This window comes from Planococcus citri, chromosome 1, assembly GCF_950023065.1.
Source record: "Planococcus citri chromosome 1, ihPlaCitr1.1, whole genome shotgun sequence".
NCBI lineage: Eukaryota > Metazoa > Arthropoda > Insecta > Hemiptera > Pseudococcidae > Planococcus > Planococcus citri.
Genome location: NC_088677.1, coordinates 75,871,803 through 75,889,547, shown reverse-complemented (window position 1 = coordinate 75,889,547; position 17,745 = coordinate 75,871,803). Strand labels below are relative to the sequence as shown.

Here is a 17,745-nt window from a genome sequence, read left to right as displayed (position 1 = left end):
GTTCAAAAGCTGCTGCTGCGGAGCTCGAAATCGAAAAATTCTGAAAAAATTGCCAATAGTTGAAGATACGCTGAAAAAACGTAAAAATTTGGGGCTTTTCCTTATATTTTGGACCCTCTTTCATATCAATTTGAAGTTCTCAAAGCGGATTTTGGGGTCTTTATCGGGGTGAAAAATTTTTAAAAATTCGAAGTCATTACCCTCAAAGCAGCTCTACTTTCATTCCTACTGAGTTTCAATTCAATCTGTTCAAAATAGCCGGAGATATAGCGTAAAACTCAAGAAAATCGCGTTTTGAGACCCCCCCCCCCGATGATGGTAGAAAACCACATATGCGCTCAAAAATCAACAATCTGTAGCACAACAAGAGAGATGCAGTGGCATAAAATTAAAAATTCGAATGAAAAACGCTCCGTAGTTCTCTGGTGCTCTTCAGAATATTGCCATTTTTGGACGTTCAAAAATTCTCCAAAAATCTAGAAATCAATTTGGGCACTGGAAGGAGGAGAGGTACTTGAATTCACACGGGATCGGATCGAAAAAATAATTTTTTTCTAATTTATTTGTAAATGATAGCCAAACTATGTTTCAATTTTCGTACTCATGTTTTCAAAGTTCAATCACTTACGAGCGTAACAGATAAAGATAAGATTGCAAACCATAACAAATCTTTAGAATCAATGGGCACAATAAATGACTAATGCATGACGCATAGGCTGGCGAAAGGTTTATCAATAACCGATAACATTCTATTCTAGCAGGTACCAACGTAATTTGTTATCTTGAATTTTATCGAAACAATGACAATAGATTTGAGGGTTGAATTTAGATAAATGTTTTCAACGTTTGTCATTATCGAGACCAGGAAGAAGAAGTACAATAGGTAGTATTTTTCCATTGTTCAATTTCAGTTCTCAGTTCCATTTTCAATTTTAGGGAATTTTTCACATCATGATGAGAACAACTTAACTGTTTAGATTCTAGACCATTCATCATCAAAAAAATGCAACACTTTTAAACACTTACAATCTGGTTTAAAATTCGGTTTCGTTTTCATCGATACGATCTCCTCGATGGAGAAATCTGGCACAATCCAAGCTTTCACAGCTCCTTCCGAGTCACCTCGAAGTAATATTTTGCCCAGCGTTGAAGATTGGTAGTATCTCATGGCTGGAGGGCATGCCAATGGTTGCTGCATCAAAAACATCTCAAATTACATACGTTCAAAAAATCAACATCATCGCAATACGTATGTAATTTTTCTCTGCAGATATTCACCTTTTCAGCGTTAGCATCGGCTAAGGTACAATACAAAAATGGCGTATCTTCGGCGTCGGCCTTCTTATGAAAATCTTTATTGTCTGGAATGCAACTGAAACAAGGCAAAAAAACCCTCCATTAACGAGCGAATTATACATACAGAAGAACCCCAGAATGCAGCATAAGTCGGAGATTTATTAAGCGAAGAATTGGGTGAAAATTTTAGCTAGCGGTGTAAATACGGCATTATAAGGATATAAAAATGCTAGCATACCCTTTACTTAATGATCTCCTGATAAGCTTGCTACAAAACACAAATCAAAACAATGTAGGTAAATCGATGAAATTTATGGCTAAAATTCGCTGTGGATAAATGAAGGTACGGTTAGTGAGGTACGTAATACACAGATCACTACGAGAAGCGATGGTGAAAAATGATGCTTCGATTCTTTCATACCAGAGTCAATAATTCATGAATTCGATAAGCGCGAAATCCACAATCTTCCTAGATCAATTCTATTCAAGTGTACTCAAAAAATAAAAAAGCTCAAGTACGAGTGAGGGAACACGTTTTAGCTACATTTTACACTATAAATACATACACGCAGAGTGAGAGTTGAAGGTGAAATACTTACTTGGCTGGTAAATAATACATGTATCCTTTTCCTTCATCTGTCCATACTAGAACACGATCCTGTGATAAGAATTTACCGCCGAACCAACGTTCTCTGAAGGGTGGAGCAACGCTGCAGAGTAATGAGAAATCTCCGGCATCGTAGATCTAAATCAATTCGTCATTAGTCCAAGAAAAATTCTATTTTAATTTCACAAACGAGATTAACTCACCTGCCAATACTTTGAACAGACTATTATGACGGTTCTTTGATGCTGGTTACAGCAAACCATCGATATGGCGTTTAGGCAGCGTATTATTTTACTTTCGTTTTCGTATATAGGCTCGTTTAGTGACTCCAGGGTCCAAACTTTGACGGTGCCTTGCACAGTTAATCCTAATACAACGTCCTCTGCGAAACAAACACACATTCGATTAGTAAACAATTCCAACGGAATGAATTTTCGATCGAATAGATCGTGGTACCTTTTCTTTTGGCAGGACGAAGTACATAAAGAGCACTGATCCAGTCAGATTTCTCCCTCGATGATAACGAACATATCACTTCCAAACTGAACGGATCCATGATAAAGATCTCAGCGTAGTAACCGTTACAGAATAACTTTACGTCTTCCGAACCGCTCATCTGGTACGATTGGATGTTCGTGTGGACGTACGGTAACTTGGTAACTTCTCTGCATTTTCCGTCCACCAAATCCCACAAACACATTTCCCTATAGACAGAAAAAAACACCATAGATTAGTTCAGAACTCCATAGATGTGTTAAAGTCATCTATACCAACCCATTTTCCGATGAACTAACGATATAGTTATTGTTCATGACGATGCTGCCATTAGCGAGACATAATATTGGAGCTGTGTGACCAACCATCAAACACCTCGGTACCATCTATGAAAACACATCGTACAAATTACCTCAAATTCATGATCAAATGAACCCCCAGCTCGATATTCAACTCACTTTTAAGGTATTCGGATCCACGTGCCATATACAAATTTGTCCATCGTAGCAACCAGACACCAATGTTTTTTGATCATCGGATAAGAAAATACACGAAATGCAATGTGTTGGTGGGTTCTTACCCCAAAGAACCACCGGTACAACAAGATTCGTACCAGCAGCCATTTTCCTATAAAATAAGAGTTCAATTAGAGAGTAAATTGGTATTAGATGAATAAATTTCAAGGTTTGAACGAACTTACCTTAGATATTTAGCGTTTCTATGACTAGACTCATTTACGTATAAGCTACTTTACAATACGATTAACTTAACTATAATTCACCGTTTTATCACACTGTTTTACTAGAATTCATTTTTCAATCAAATATTAATTGATTTTCCTTTCGTGTAATTCATATTTACTAATTATTTATCAGAAATTTTCATAAATAAATCCGAGATAACGCCTAGAATACCTGCGATTTGTAAGAAAACCTGGTTCGTGGCCGCGTCGACCGCCATTTTGGTTCTTTTACGCGCCATCTCGATGATGTTAGCGCTAGTGTTGTATAATTTTTAGTTTCTTTTCTGCCCACATTGAGGATATTAGCGCTGGTGTCGATGTTTATTTTCAAGTTGATTTTGAAATTTTGATAAGAATTTTTTCAGATTCTGAAATTTTTTTGGAAATTTGTCATAATTTCTTATGTTTTATACACGTTTTTTGAGTGAAATCATTATTAAAGTGTTCAGTTTTTCATACCGTGTAAACTTTCAACTTCCCAACATGGCGTTTTCTGATAAAAAGAAACTCTCCAAGAATCTTCTGGAGATGAAAGTATGTATCTGCACGTTGATTTGCTTCCTCTTATTCTGCCATTCACTAATCTTGATTATTTTCCAGTTCATGAGAACCAGCCGAGACCGAATCGTCCAAGAAACAGAAGATGAAGAAAGTCGAGTATTATTTGGTAACATCTCAGACGAACTAAAATCATCATCGTAAGTATTCTCACCTCATTAGCACATCAGACCCACCGGCAGATTTATTCACTTAATTCTCCACTTCACAGCTCGAAGTACATCTTGCAACCAAGCTGGGCAATCTGCGAAGGTTTGAAATGTGGTCGACGATCATTCCGAGGCATGAATCCGGTAATCGAACGTATAATGGCTCTGGACGAAGACGATAAAACAGGAGTCAAACGACAAATCAAAGAAGAAGACGTCGACGTAACGGCCGAAGAAATGGCTAAATTCCGCCAAGAAGAATCCACGTTGGTTGAAACAGTAGCTAAGAAATTCCGACCTAAAAATGACGAACCACCAGCTAAAAAAATGAAATTCCTAAAACCGAAAGATGAATGAATATTTCTTTCGTTCGATATCCCAATTCTTTCATATTGAAAGTGTTACCTTCCTTACCTTTGATAATTATGTTTTTCTTATGACGTTCTGGTTCTATCGTTCGTAATAAATATGTATATATTTTTTCAACATTTATTTAATGAATATAAAAATCATTGCAATACACACACACAATCTTACGTGATAAAAGAAATAAATCTCAAAACGATAGAAACCCTTTTCTCGAAAAATCAAAAATCCCACACGACAGTTTTAAGTACTGAAAGCAGTCGTCTTTATTCTGCTCCGCAGTAAACAGCTAGCAAAAATCTCAACTAAACAAGAGTAACTCTATACAAATTATAGAATATAAATTAAAAACTAACACAGGTACCTTGATGTACCTTGACTATAAATCTTGAAATAAACCATGATGACGTCTAATCTTTATACAAAAATGAGACAGGGAAACAAACATAAATAGTCGAAAAAGAAATGCAACAAGTGATTTTGATTGGTTATCAATAATGACTTTCCAGTGTTTATAATAAATAAAACGATAGAAAAAAAAAATTATAAAAAAAACTAAAAAACAAAATAAAACGAGAAGTCTGAATCATTGGGAAGGAAAAAAAAACTACTCGTATAGTCAATACACGATAGAAAAATTAAATAAAATTCATTCGTAAGTTAAAATTGGTTACCCAAGTTTTAAAAAAATGGTCAACTGATACGATTAAATAAATACTCAGAGAAATATTGTAAACGGGGCAAAGAAATTTCCAGCAAGCTGCAAATATAAGTAGAGTAGTATTTACTTGTAGATGAGAATAAGATAGAACACAGAGAAAAAAAAGCACTGCTGAAGGAAAAACTATCAAAATAACACCAACGAAACTAAAAAAATATATGGCATCGAGTACGAATATTGAATATTGCACGAAAGAATATGAGGAGATCTTCGATCATGTATCGATAGGTTTCTCGATTTCGGGCCTGGTGGGAGGTTGTGTCGTACAAGGAATATTGTTATTGGTACGAGACGGCGAGAGTAACTCTTGTTTGTCACGATCTCTTTCTTTACCTGGACGAAAAGCTTCTAGAAGGGATTCGACTCGATCTTCTGTAGGACCCCAACGTTGAAAACCCGGCGAATTTTGTAACCAAATTACCAAAAGACCGTTCTTCGAACGGATATTAACATCAGCTCTGGAAAAATAAACGTAGATATCAATCGATCAAGTTTTACTGTTCATTTACAGCAACTTGGAGAAAAGGCTGTAATGAACTTGAGCACTTACTTATTCACAACGTGTTGGAATCCGTTTCTATACTCGTGTTCGAAGGCAGGTACCACGACTTGCTTTTTCTTAAACGGACTCGATTCTAATCTCAGAATGGCAGAAGGAGCCGGATCTCTGATCTCTGGTATGGTTATAATAAACGATAACGGTTCGATCGACTCCGTTAGTAATCTTTCAAACAGGGTCACCATAGAATCCATTAATTCTTCGCAATAAGGAGGATTTGCTTGGAACGAACCACTCACAGCTTTTAAATCTGATAACATTCTGTACAAATACCAACGTAAAACATTAAAATATGCTAAAAAAAGCTCAATTTTCTATACAAATCATCCAGCTTACCCTCGCGAACCGAAAAAAGCGTCTGTATCTGGAAACGCCGAACAGTATTGTCTGAAGTAGCAATTCAACGGCGACGCGAAACACTCGAACGTTACACCGAAGCATCGATGCAGACATTCCATCACTGTCAACGACAACGATGACTGAAATATCTGATTTTTGCCTTGGAAAGTTGCGTAACGTTTTAACAAGCACCACACTCGGGGTAAAAATATCTCCATTTTACGGTCGTCGAAGCAATTATACCTATACAGCTGTTCCTGTACATAGAATAACAAAATTAGTAAGCCTACAGTTGGCGAAAACATCAGCAGGAGAGATAGACAATCGAAAATATCACGTGTTCGTAGCACGTACCAATTTCTGCATATATTGTACATTTATAGTAACCGTATCCTTATTATAAGTCAATCTGATTATTTCCTTATCGATGACACATTCGATGTTTGGTAACCTTGGACATGGTGCAGCGAATTGGACAGGATAGCACCATACTTTACGAGTAGTTAAAGCCGAAGCAGGAGTTAATGGTTCTGAAAATATTTCAACGTCGTTATTTATGCAATCTGATTTACTAGAAAGCTCAGGACAGTGATTAGGACCAAAACAATACCGGTTATTCCTTGTTCTTTGTAAATTTCGCTCTGTTTATCTCGTACTTTTTTCGCATACTCGCCGGAAAGGTGGTAAATCTTTAAACAAATCCCTTCCACTGATTCTTTGACTGTTTCAGTTAAGTGAGGCTGACATTGCGTCTGAAAAGAATAAAATACGAGCTGAGTCGATTCATTTTTTTCCCATCGATTCGTTTGCAAATAATCTACGAATACCTTAAGATGAGCTAAACGTTCTTGAAAGTCATCGTAAGTGGCACCGATCGTTTTACGTAACCATTGAAACGTATCTTCGCAGTTCCACTTGACAACTTTACGACTTTCCGATGACACGTTTCTGTAAAAATCCAATTCTAGGCCTAAGTCATCTCGAAAAATAATTTTTACCTCAGGCCTAAGCACGTTACCTCGAATCTATCACTTTTTTCGCAGCTTCTGCGTATTTAGAGAGTTGCTTTCGAGCGTCTCCGGTGAACTTTGGTTTCTCCAATTTCATCGGAATATCGTTCATTATCTCTTTATACATGCTATGCGAAATTTCGGGGTAACATTGGCTTGGAAGAAGTGGATCGTAACCCGTATCGATGGTTTTTCTTTCCATTAACCATCTATCGAATGAATCTTCAGGAGCGTCAATATCTGCAAACAAAATAGCTCGATTTAGTTCACTAGGCGTCTCGTTTAGGCTAACGAATTATACCACAGAGACATCTTACTTTCTCTGGAATGGCATAATTCTTGGTAACATTGTCTTAATTTGGCTGTCAGTGTACAGCGTAATGATTCCACATCCGGATGAGGATGAGCTAAGATGGTAGGCGATCTTTCGAATATGATTACATTCGTGGGTACTTCCAAGTCCCAAGGACCACTGAAATTCATAGAATAACCATTAGTTCGGTAATATTTCAAACATTCGAGACGAAACGAATCTCTAATACTAACGATAATATGAATCTTTTGGCTAAAGGGCTCTCCATGGCATCTTCAGAGGCCCTTCTTTTCAACGATAATGATTCAGCACCCCCGGGCATCGATCCATTCAAAGGAGCTCCCGGCGCACAAATGCCCAACGGATCAGTTATCGGATCAAACTACAACATATCTACGGTTCAGTCCACCGAAGCATCGATACAATCTTTAAAATCGAAATAATTACTTGTTGTTTCAACGATGGCATCTCCCATAACGATTCTCCGGTCAATTTGTTCCAAAAATAAGGCCTGTTCTCGCGTTTACTCCAAAATTTACGCCAGCCTTGTTGTATCAACTCTGGAGACAGCTCGGGTTCGATGAAGCCACCCATTGGAACATTCTGTACGATATAGAATCAGTAATCGGTTCGTTGAGAGTAAAATACGAAGTGTTTGATCAACTTACGTGGGGTGTTTGAGGCATAGGCATCTGGTTATGAGGTATAGGCATATTATGATCGATTATCACCGGAGGATGCATTTTTATCGGAACCGGTACCATGATGTCGTGCGGAACCGTCTCCCACGACGACGTATTCGGCATTTCTGGCTTCAGATCGTTCATATTTTCATTCTAAAAACAATATCGAAAAAATGGCGGCAAAGTTAATAACACAGTTGTATAACACTTGTGCGTATGTTGTACTATTAGGTCATCGTGAGTACATGTCAGATTAACCAAATACAACTCCGAGCTAAGTTTTTAACCTAAATTAAACATTTAACGAAACGAAATAATGAAACAGCTACGAATTTAGAAGAATATTTTAAAAATAAATACCGTAAGCAGGAAACACTGATAAGTACCAAGAGTACAATGGAAAATCAATAATGAATTAATACGATTTAATAATTAAATCCCAGCTGAATTATGCAGAAAACCGGGTGGAAATAATTAATTTTTCATATTTTCCCGGTATTTTCGTTAGTAAACGAGAAAATATCTCAATTTTTCGAGTATTTTCAGCAAAACGCCATATTCAATTGTGTTAGGTTCCCAGTGGCGTCGAAAGGTTGACGACGGATCAAAATTGATACGCCAAAATGCCGCATTTTTAATGCTTTATTTAATAATTAATATATACGAAATATCTTTACGATACTCACAAAGAACGATCGTAAATAAATATATAATTATTTTTCGTAAAGTGACATGCTTCGAGTCGAATTTCTAAACATCAACTAAAAACACACGAACAACACATCGCCATTTTACTACAAATGAACAATTTAACAGGTGTTACCAGCCCAGCAAGCGAATAATTATTACCTTCGAATTACGTAATTTATTCTAATTACTTATTATTTGGCGTATTTTCATTATTAAAATTCGTAATTAGAATACTTCTGTTGAAAAAAATAATTAATTCGTAATTTAAATCGAGCTTCGACGAGTTTTAAAAATGAAACACATTTTAGATAAATTTCAACGCTCGAGAATCTGGTCACACTGCGTTATTTACTTTTCTCTTTGACAACACCTTATCAATAAGACAATTATCATGGTTTTTTTCTTTTAATTTTCGCGATTATTTTTCTAATTTTTTCGCTGAACTTTGATACTTTGCGACAATTTATTACGTTGACAAAATAATTCCGTTGAATTATATTATTTAGACCAATAATTCGACAATTTGTGGACAACTTTGACGCGTGTGATGATAAAGTAATCATTGTGTATTCAGTGTTCGTGTGTGATAGATCAAAACGCTTCTACTTTTCTACCCAAACGTTCAATATTTTGACTTATTTCCTCGGATTCATCATTTCTCCAGGCATGACTACGACACTCGAACGGAAGTAAAATATCAACGTATCGGATTCTCTGCTATTGTTTAACGATCAAATCTTAGTCACCGTATTGATTGTGATCAAATCTCACACAACAAAGAAACGCACTGTTGGTCTTTGTCTGGCTGCTTAATATGAACTCACCGAACGAGATAAAATTATAATTTATAACTAGGTAGTTATAAATTGCAATCTAGTGATTATCGACGTCGGTCATCTGTGACGTGATTTCAGTACTTTATCACTGAGGGTATGATACATTTAGCACTAGAATATTTCTCAGTAGTATTTCGAGATTACCGTAATTAATATGTTCTTCGGTGTTGCTCCTTTTTTCATGCAGTTTAGATTAATTGATCGAATAAGGGTGGCGTACCCGCATCTCGTACACGGTTCCATATCCATATGATCGTCGACTTGAACATACACTAGGAAAAAAATGGCGGATACAGATTTAATACTATCCAACGAAGAAATACCTTCTTCTTCCGGATTGAATAACGATTCTGGAGAAAGCGCTGGTCAAAATGAAGAAGAAAAAATTACCATACGACATCCGAATCATCTCGTTCAAAAATTGGTCGCTTTGACGTTAATGTGTTTACTCGGATTTGGTGAGTGAGGTCTCGAAATTCTCTTCTGTGTCTGTAAGAAACGATAATTTAATTATTATTTTGTCAAAACAGGATCGTACTTTTGTTATGATAATCCGGCCGCGTTACAAGATCATTTTGTCTCCGATATGAGCCTGACGACGTCTCAATTCGTACTCCTGTATTCTTGGTACGCTTGGCCCAATGTGATTTTATGTGCCATCGGTGGATATCTCATGGACAGGTGAACTACAATTTCACTAAAACACTTCTCCATCTGTAACAATGCGAATAATTACGTGGATTTGATTTCAGGGTATTCGGTATACGTTTAGGAACCTGCATTTATGCCTTGCTCGTAGTCATAGGACAACTGATTTTCGCTGCTGGAGTTTACACCAATAGATTTTGGTTAGCTATTCTAGGACGATTCATATTCGGGTAATTTTACTTTTACTTTTTGAATTGCCTCCCCCCTTTCTTAAAATTAAATATTTTCACGTTCCTTGTGGTTTCACACAGAGCTGGAGGTGAATCCCTTGCTGTGGCTCAGAATAGCTACGCAGTAGTCTGGTTCAAAGGTAAAGAACTCAACATGGTGTTCGGATTCCAACTGAGCTTCGCCAGAACTGGATCGACGGTTAACTTCTTCCTCATGGAATACCTGTACAGATTTATCAATAAATATTACACCGGTTTCCAATGTTTAGGAGTAGCCTTATTCATAGGTATCTGTAGTTTTTACTTAATTTTACAATTTTAAATACACCCTAATCACTCTGAAAATGTATTTTTACAGCGAGTATCTCGACTCTGGGATCATTCCTCAGCGGATTACTCTTAGCTTGGCAAGACAAACACGCCGAACGTGTACTAAAACGTAAACAACCTCAACCGGACGAACTTGCCAAAATTTCAGACGTCAAGAACTTCCCATTAGCTTACTGGCTAACTACTTTCACCATCGTTTGCTATTACGGTGCCATATTACCATTCGTCGCCTTAGGAAAGTAAGTATTCCAAAAACCAATTTAAATCATCTCATCGAAACTTTACGGTACCTATTGAATTAATCCGTTATTTTTTCCGCAGAGTTTTCTTCGAAAGAAAATACGATCTACCGGCTGATCAGGCTAACTTCGTTAATAGCATATTATTCTTCGTATCTTCCGTTTTGTCCCCATTTTTGGGACTAATCGTTGATAAATTTGGTAAAAATGTGTCTTTCGTCTTCGTATCGTTGCTGATCACAATTGCTAGTCATATGATGCTCGGATTCACCTTCATTAATCCTTACATTAGCATGGTTAGTATCGAGTTCTTAATTTTTTTCAGTCTATGCTTGAACATTTTTCGAGATTAGAAAACGTATTTCAAAAAAAAAAAAAAAAACCTAATCGAAATTATTAAATTCTGAGACGATAAAAAAAAATCAAGGTTATTGTTTAATCAGAAATGAGTGAAATGAATTAATGAGGTTCGATAAAAAATATGTTCTCCATTGTTCATTTTAATAGCGTAAAACTGGTTTGAGTATGTTTTTTACGTCAGTATTTTTTTTTTTTTGAGGGATATTTTTTAAGTATAAGATTAATATTGTTGACGTGATTTCATTTTGAAAATTGATGAATATTTTTAAAATTCTGCCAAATTTGAAATTTTGATAGAAATGATTCGATAAAATAGATGATTATCCCCATAAAAGTAGAAAGAAACAAATGAGTACTGAATAATAGTAAAAGGACAACAACAATTCTTCATTTAGGTGAAATTTGATTGAAAAAAAAATAGAATTTACTTACTAAAATTTTGTGGGAAAAGCACGAATTGAAATATTAAAACCCATAAAATATTCAGGTTATATTTCCTAGAAAATTCATCAGGCTTTTTCACTCACATTTGAACAAAAAAAAAAACAGGTTGGTTCCCCTGATTTTAGACTTTTTTTTCCCCCTTCAAATTCCTATTGATGATCCAGTATGTCTATAGTCCAGTACAATAAACATAATAATTTCAGCACCGGCTATTATAGAGGGGTGGGGGGGGGGGAGGGGGGAAGAGACTGGCAATTTTCACGCATTGGCGACATTTTGCTAAATTGCTCGACTTCGCTGGCTTAAATCGAAGGGAGGGAGAGATGAAGTGGAGGGTTCTTGGAAAAAAAAGTTGTATGACCACAACAGTTGAAGGATTCTACTTGGAAATTTGAAACAATTATATAGCATAGAAAAATGCTCTTTATTGTCCTCATTTCAACGAACTAATTTTCAAACTGAGATGACAACACTTACAAGGGGGTATGGCGGATCAAAATTAACATCGAAATTTTAAAAAAAGCTCCCTGAATTAACACAAAAATTCATTGTACACTAAAAATGTGTATTTTTTCAGTTTTTTGAAACCGGTTTCATGCTCTTAAAATGTGCTCTTTCAATTCAATTTGCTTTTTGAAACTAGCTCAGTGGTTCTTAAATTATTATGACAACAATTCCTCTGTAAATGAAAACATGATGAAAAAAAAAATTACAGAATGCAAAAAATTCACGTGTTTTTTTAATAGATTTATTTTGAAATTGGTTCAGTGGTTCTCAAATTCTGGCAAATAATTATTTCAAAGTTTAAACGTAAAAACTTAAAAACTTGAAAATGTTTTCGAAAAACATGCAGAATGTTGAAAATTTGTTTTTTTAAATTTTTGAAACCGGTTCAGAAATCCTTTTGGAATCAGTTCAGTGGTTTTCAAAATGTGACAAATACCTACTTGATTCGTCTCTTAACAAGAATATTTTTTTAAAAATCCACCTGCTTTCAATTTCAATTTATTTTGAAAATTAATTCAAGGTTCGTAAACTGCATCATTTCAAATGGATTCATTTTCTCAAACTAGTTCAGTGGTTCTCAAATTGCAGCAAATAATTTCATTGAATTTAAAATTCAGAAAGATATATAATATTAAAAAAAATTTGTAGGGTAGGTTTAGGTACTGAGAATTTATGTTTATTTTTTTATTGACTCGTGATTGAAACCGGTTCAGTGGTTCTCAAATTGTCATGAATTAATTTTCAAAAATGAAAACTTCAAAAAATATTTACACTAAATTCGCTGAGTATTGAAAATTTGTTTTTCTTTAATCTTCGAAACCGGTTCAGATTTTTTAAATTGAATTCTTTGAATTTGATTAGGTTTTTAGAACCAGTTCGGTGGTTCTCAAATTGTGAAAAATACTTGACACGTCTCACGTCTGTAAATCAAATTGAGCAAAATTTAAAAAAAAAATTGTAAAACTTCAAAAACCCATATTTTTTAATTGGCTCATTTTTGAAACTGATTCAGGGGTTCTCAAATTGTGGCAAATACTAAATTCACCTAGATAATGAAACAAGGTAAAAAAACAACAACAAAATTGTAAAGACTCTAAAAATCCATCAATTTCTAACTTTATTTATTTTTGAAACCGATTCAGTGGTCCTCAAATTATTACAAATGAATCTTCTAAAAATGAAACCTTGTGAAAATAATAAAAATATACTCAAAAAGTTCTCAGACCACTAAAATTTTACCTTGTTTTTACTGACTCATTTTTGAAACTGGTCCAATGGTTCTCAAATTGTGACAAATATATGTTTTTAGAAATGGAAACTGGAAAAGTATTCTCAAAAAGCTCGAAAGCGGTGGGTTAAATGCCCCCAAAACTTTAAAAATTGCTGTTTCCTTCATTTTAATATATTGAAAAATTCACCTAATTACTGTTGAAGGCCACGTGAGACTTACCTACAGCAAAGGGGAGGGTAGAGGGTTGAAATTTGATATTGATTGTTCAAGTCTGAGCTTTTCTGATTTCGATTTATTGGTGATGAATTTTTAATCCATTTTCTTTGAAATCTCGTAAGCACTAACTAATCGATGTCGAAATAAGGTCTACCCCCTCCCCTCTCCTCCTCCCCCCAAATTGTAAGGACGAAAACTTACGAGACCATTTTCAGGGAACCTATAAAAAAATGAGTTAAATCGGAGGGCGGATCCGACTTCATTTTTGATTCAAGTTAATATATTATTCAGAATAAAGTTATTAAAACGAACGTTTTTGCTTGTGGGAAAATTTAATTGTTTAGGTTTCGAAAAATAATTTCATTTTAAATTATTATCTATTTTTTTTAATGTTTCAGTGCATCATGGGAGTGTCATATTCGATGGTGGCGAGTGCATTATGGCCCTTGATAGCTTTAGTCACTCCTGAACATTTACTGGGTACCGCATATGGAATGTAAGTATCTTCCCCTCTCCCCCCCACCCACCAAAAAAATCAATGAAGCTTCTTTTACATTCATTTGTTTCAATTTCTCAATTTTGAACTTGACCCTTCCCCTTTAATCTACTCAAATACTGACTCAATTTTCAAATTTACAGAGCACAATCGTTCGAAAATCTAGGATTGGGTGTAATTACCGTGATGGCCGGAGTCATAGCGGATAATTACGGATACTTTATATTAGAAGCCTATTTTATAGGCTGTCTGTGCTGTAAGTATTGTAATCGTTACATTACCATTGTTAAATCATCATCCAAAAAAAAAAAAGACTAGATTAATTTATCAATTTTTACCTTTCTGTTGCAGTGGCTTTAATATTTATTATTATAATTTGGGTATATGATCTCACGCATAGCGGGTATTTGAATATGAGCACCAAAGAAAGAGTCATCTACGAAAAGAACACTTGGTGAGTATTCGGTACTGTAGGTGTAAAAGCCACGACCCCAACGACCCTCACGACCCCGGCCCCGTCCTCCTACCACGCATGCACCATCATCGATCAAACTAACACATTAGAGACAATTTATATTAACTTTCAATTTCCCTTTTGTAAACGATACATACCACTAAATGCTCATTAATAAAATCGATTTCCATCACACCGACCATGTGCCCTGTGTTTATTAATTCTTTTGTCGTTAATTGCCTATATCGATTCATTGCAGCGTACCTAAATCTCACGAGAAAGAGAAACTTCTCGACTCAGACTACGGTTCGGTTTCCGAAGACGAACAAACGCATTTAATCAAAGACTCATCCACAGCTTCCGAATCGATTACTACTACTACTGACGTGAAAAATTAAACATTAACTTCCATTTTGCTTTCGTTTTTATATTACTTACGATTTTTTTTTTTTTTTTTTTTTATGTATATGTTTTGGTTGCGTTCGCACTTGTTTAGATCTCAGCTTGCTTCGACGTGATAAGTTGAATTGTGTATTCGAATACTGTATTTAATATTAAAATACCTACCTGTTAATTTCATCGCATCCTATAAGATTATTTAATTTTTTTTTTTGTTTTATATTTTGTGTTTCCAATTTTGATTTTTTCCTTTTTGTTATTTTTATTCTGTGATTTTTAAGCGTACATTTTGAACGAATATTTAGAAGGATTGTTCCTGAATTAATTTAGCTTTTTATTGTATTTATTATTTATTTATGTACCTACGTGTATTATTTTATCATATCAAAACATACTGTATTATATATGTAACCTGTGTTACCTATTAATATATCAATGAATGATGGACGAGTTTTAGATTCGTATGTACGAGTAGAATAGATTTAAAGATCCAACGAACAAGGAACTAATTGAATTTGGATATTTCGGTCTTCGTTTAGGTCTATATCGAGTCTACGCTAATTGATACCTATTAAATTATGAAAAAGTAAAAGATCGGAAGTGGATTATTAATGATCCATATAGGATGCTTTCGACGAAAAACGATAACCCTATTTTCGTTATTATTCAACCAAAAAGATAAGTATTTGGACTTGAACGTACACTTGAATTGAAAGTCGGCCAATTTGATTCAAAATGTTTTGACGAGTCATTTAGTTTAAAATTTTTTCGGCCAATTTTGCTTCTCCTATGAACCGAGAATGAGAGAGGAAGAAGAGTTATCATTAAGAGATCAGGAGTAAATTACGTGAGCGATATTTTGAAGAAAATTGAAAGTTGGTAGAGAATTCGAGATCATTCTGAAAACTTTGAATGATTCGAAAACTCAAGAAAAGCTCAATCAAAAGTTGTAACAAAAATAACATTTTTAGAAAACTTAATAATGTTAACATAACTAATTATTTACAATTCAAAAAAATCAAATCTTAAAAGAACTAAATATCTTAAATCACTTACATTAAATCACAAATTATTATTTTGTTTTTGATGGTTGGGGGTGGGTAATGTTAAAGGAGATATTAATAACTGAAGTGTAATTACATTATTTTGATCTTTAGGAATTTTCATCATTTTCAAAATTTCTATAACACTGTTTTCTTGAAGTACTTCTGGTAATGAGACATCACCATATCCTGCTCTATCATTTCGTTCCGGACATATCTGTTGAACACTCTTAGCAAATGAATTTACATCCAATCCTCCTTTGACAATTCTGTCACGAAATTCTTTGACAATTGGCGTGTCCAGTTCTAAAATTTTTATCCACCTTTTGTCTCGTTCACCTCCTAATACAATATCGGATCCCGCAGAAAGTAGTTCTTCTAATTGATCAACACGATGTCCAATACCAAGCGGCACACGATATAAATCACTCCGTTCCTAAAAATAAAACGAATACAAAAGTATTTAAAAGTATATGTATTTAGTTTCTACTTTTGCATATACCAAATTCGAAAAAATACCTTCTCCGTTTTCAAAGCTCCCAGATTTTCCAAAAGCATGTCAGCCTTAATGGCTTTTCTCCCTAGTGACATTAGTTCACCCAAAAATTCTCCTTTCTGCAATAGTTTTGTTTTTGTATCTTTATCTTCAGTATTTACAAAATTTTCAAATATTTTCAACACTGGAGCGATTTCCTAAAAAATATAAGAGTGTTTGTAATCAGATACATTGTAATCAATTCATAATCAAGGTTAATAAGCATAACTTACTTCTTGCACCAGTTGTTCAACATCATTACTGTCATTTGTGCCAATTGGTTGTGGAAAAGTGTGTGGCAAAAATAAGAGATATATAACAAATTTTTTAAAAATTTTTAACATTTTTGAAGCTTTAAACAGATGTTGAAATTGTATAGATTAGTCAGACTACAGCCATTTGAAATTGCTTCTTGGTTTTTTCTGGGTAATGAACAGATAAAACATTTAATCGGTTGTTGAAGGGAGAAAATTAAAATAAATACGGTTGAGAAACTAAAATTGTTTTTTATTGGTTATTTAATAGATAAATACAAGATAAATTCGGTTGGAGAACCGTTGAAAAAAATCTGGGCCAGGATCAGGTATATTATATATGTACTAATAATTCCTCAAAAATTGAGGGTACTCACAAAAAATTCGCAACACACTTCAAAAAATAATCCGATTTTTATTCATATTTTTTGAAACTGATTCAAGGTTCTCAAACTGTATTCATTCAATAATTGATTCGTTTCCAGAAACTCGCTCAGCAGTACTAAAATTGTGACAAATAATTTCACAGAAGAAGAAAACTTGAAAAAAATTTTTACAAAAGATTCGCAGAAAAATAAAAATTTGTGCGTTTATTGGCATATTTTTGAAACTAGTTCAATGGTTCCCAAATGAAAACTTCGAAAAATGCAACAAAAAAAATTTCAAAACACTAAAAAATCATCTTATTTTTTTTCTTATTTTCTTGAAAGTGATTCAGGGTTCATAAACTGCATTTATCAATTGGATTAATTTTTTTATGCTGGTTCAGTGATTTTCAACTTGAGACAAATAATTTAACTCTAAAAATGGAAAACTTGAAAAATTGTACATAAAAAATTCACCAAGCACAAAAAAAACGGTTTTATGGTTCACAAATTGTGAAAAAAATCCTCAAAATTCGAAAATGAGAACTTACGAGTAGAAAAGCAGACGACGCAGACAGACGTACATCGTGACTCAGAAAAAAATTCGTGGAACACTAAAAAAAAATCGTA

At 34.4% G+C, this 17,745-nt stretch overlaps 5 protein-coding genes across 8 annotated transcripts in view; 2 read left to right on the top strand and 3 right to left on the bottom strand.

Annotated features, from left to right (window-relative positions):
• Nucleotides 1–3,304, bottom strand: part of Rbcn-3B (WD repeat-containing protein Rbcn-3B) — a 57,209-nt gene extending 53,905 nt beyond the window's left edge. For 2 of the 4 annotated variants that reach the window (XM_065346729.1, XM_065346746.1), the window contains exons 1-9: nt 3,099–3,304; nt 2,857–3,025; nt 2,678–2,784; nt 2,360–2,607; nt 2,107–2,285; nt 1,896–2,041; nt 1,535–1,564; nt 1,279–1,372; nt 1,027–1,192 (exon numbers count right to left, since the gene is read on the bottom strand). In XM_065346729.1, the coding sequence (XP_065202801.1) occupies nt 1,027–1,192; nt 1,279–1,372; nt 1,535–1,564; nt 1,896–2,041; nt 2,107–2,285; nt 2,360–2,607; nt 2,678–2,784; nt 2,857–3,021 (1,135 nt within the window). In that variant the 5' untranslated portion in view covers nt 3,022–3,025; nt 3,099–3,304. The remainder of the gene's footprint in view (nt 1–1,026; nt 1,193–1,278; nt 1,373–1,534; nt 1,565–1,895; nt 2,042–2,106; nt 2,286–2,359; nt 2,608–2,677; nt 2,785–2,856; nt 3,026–3,098) is intronic. The other 2 variants (XM_065346755.1, XM_065346738.1) reach the window with 2 other exon arrangements.
• A 183-nt stretch (nt 3,305–3,487) lies between these two features.
• On the top strand, nt 3,488–4,333 carry Mpp6 (M-phase phosphoprotein 6). Its single transcript, XM_065346851.1, has 3 exons — nt 3,488–3,674; nt 3,741–3,838; nt 3,910–4,333. Exons 1-3 carry the CDS (start codon nt 3,543–3,545, stop codon nt 4,202–4,204), a joined length of 525 nt encoding a protein of 174 aa, XP_065202923.1. The 5' UTR covers nt 3,488–3,542; the 3' UTR covers nt 4,205–4,333.
• On the bottom strand, nt 4,323–8,661 carry Pcif1 (Phosphorylated CTD-interacting factor 1). Its single transcript, XM_065346770.1, has 12 exons — nt 8,525–8,661; nt 7,824–7,991; nt 7,603–7,758; nt 7,389–7,537; nt 7,160–7,314; nt 6,851–7,082; nt 6,660–6,780; nt 6,443–6,584; nt 6,187–6,362; nt 5,830–6,089; nt 5,485–5,754; nt 4,323–5,392 (listed from the first exon to the last, which is right to left on the bottom strand). The coding sequence occupies exons 2-12, from the start codon at nt 7,980–7,982 to the stop codon at nt 5,149–5,151; spliced, it is 2,064 nt and encodes a 687-aa protein (XP_065202842.1). The 5' UTR covers nt 7,983–7,991; nt 8,525–8,661; the 3' UTR covers nt 4,323–5,148.
• A 237-nt stretch (nt 8,662–8,898) lies between these two features.
• Nucleotides 8,899–15,365, top strand: LOC135833139 (major facilitator superfamily domain-containing protein 1-like). Its single transcript, XM_065346793.1, has 11 exons — nt 8,899–9,458; nt 9,552–9,822; nt 9,895–10,045; nt 10,117–10,242; nt 10,324–10,529; nt 10,601–10,811; nt 10,894–11,107; nt 13,968–14,065; nt 14,209–14,321; nt 14,417–14,519; nt 14,779–15,365. Exons 2-11 carry the CDS (start codon nt 9,648–9,650, stop codon nt 14,915–14,917), a joined length of 1,536 nt encoding a protein of 511 aa, XP_065202865.1. The 5' UTR covers nt 8,899–9,458; nt 9,552–9,647; the 3' UTR covers nt 14,918–15,365.
• Nucleotides 15,366–15,918: 553 nt separating this feature from the next.
• LOC135833153 (uncharacterized) lies at nt 15,919–17,156 on the bottom strand. Its single transcript, XM_065346816.1, has 3 exons — nt 16,730–17,156; nt 16,481–16,654; nt 15,919–16,397 (listed from the first exon to the last, which is right to left on the bottom strand). Exons 1-3 carry the CDS (start codon nt 16,838–16,840, stop codon nt 15,981–15,983), a joined length of 702 nt encoding a protein of 233 aa, XP_065202888.1. The 5' UTR covers nt 16,841–17,156; the 3' UTR covers nt 15,919–15,980.
• Nucleotides 17,157–17,745: the final 589 nt, after the last annotated feature.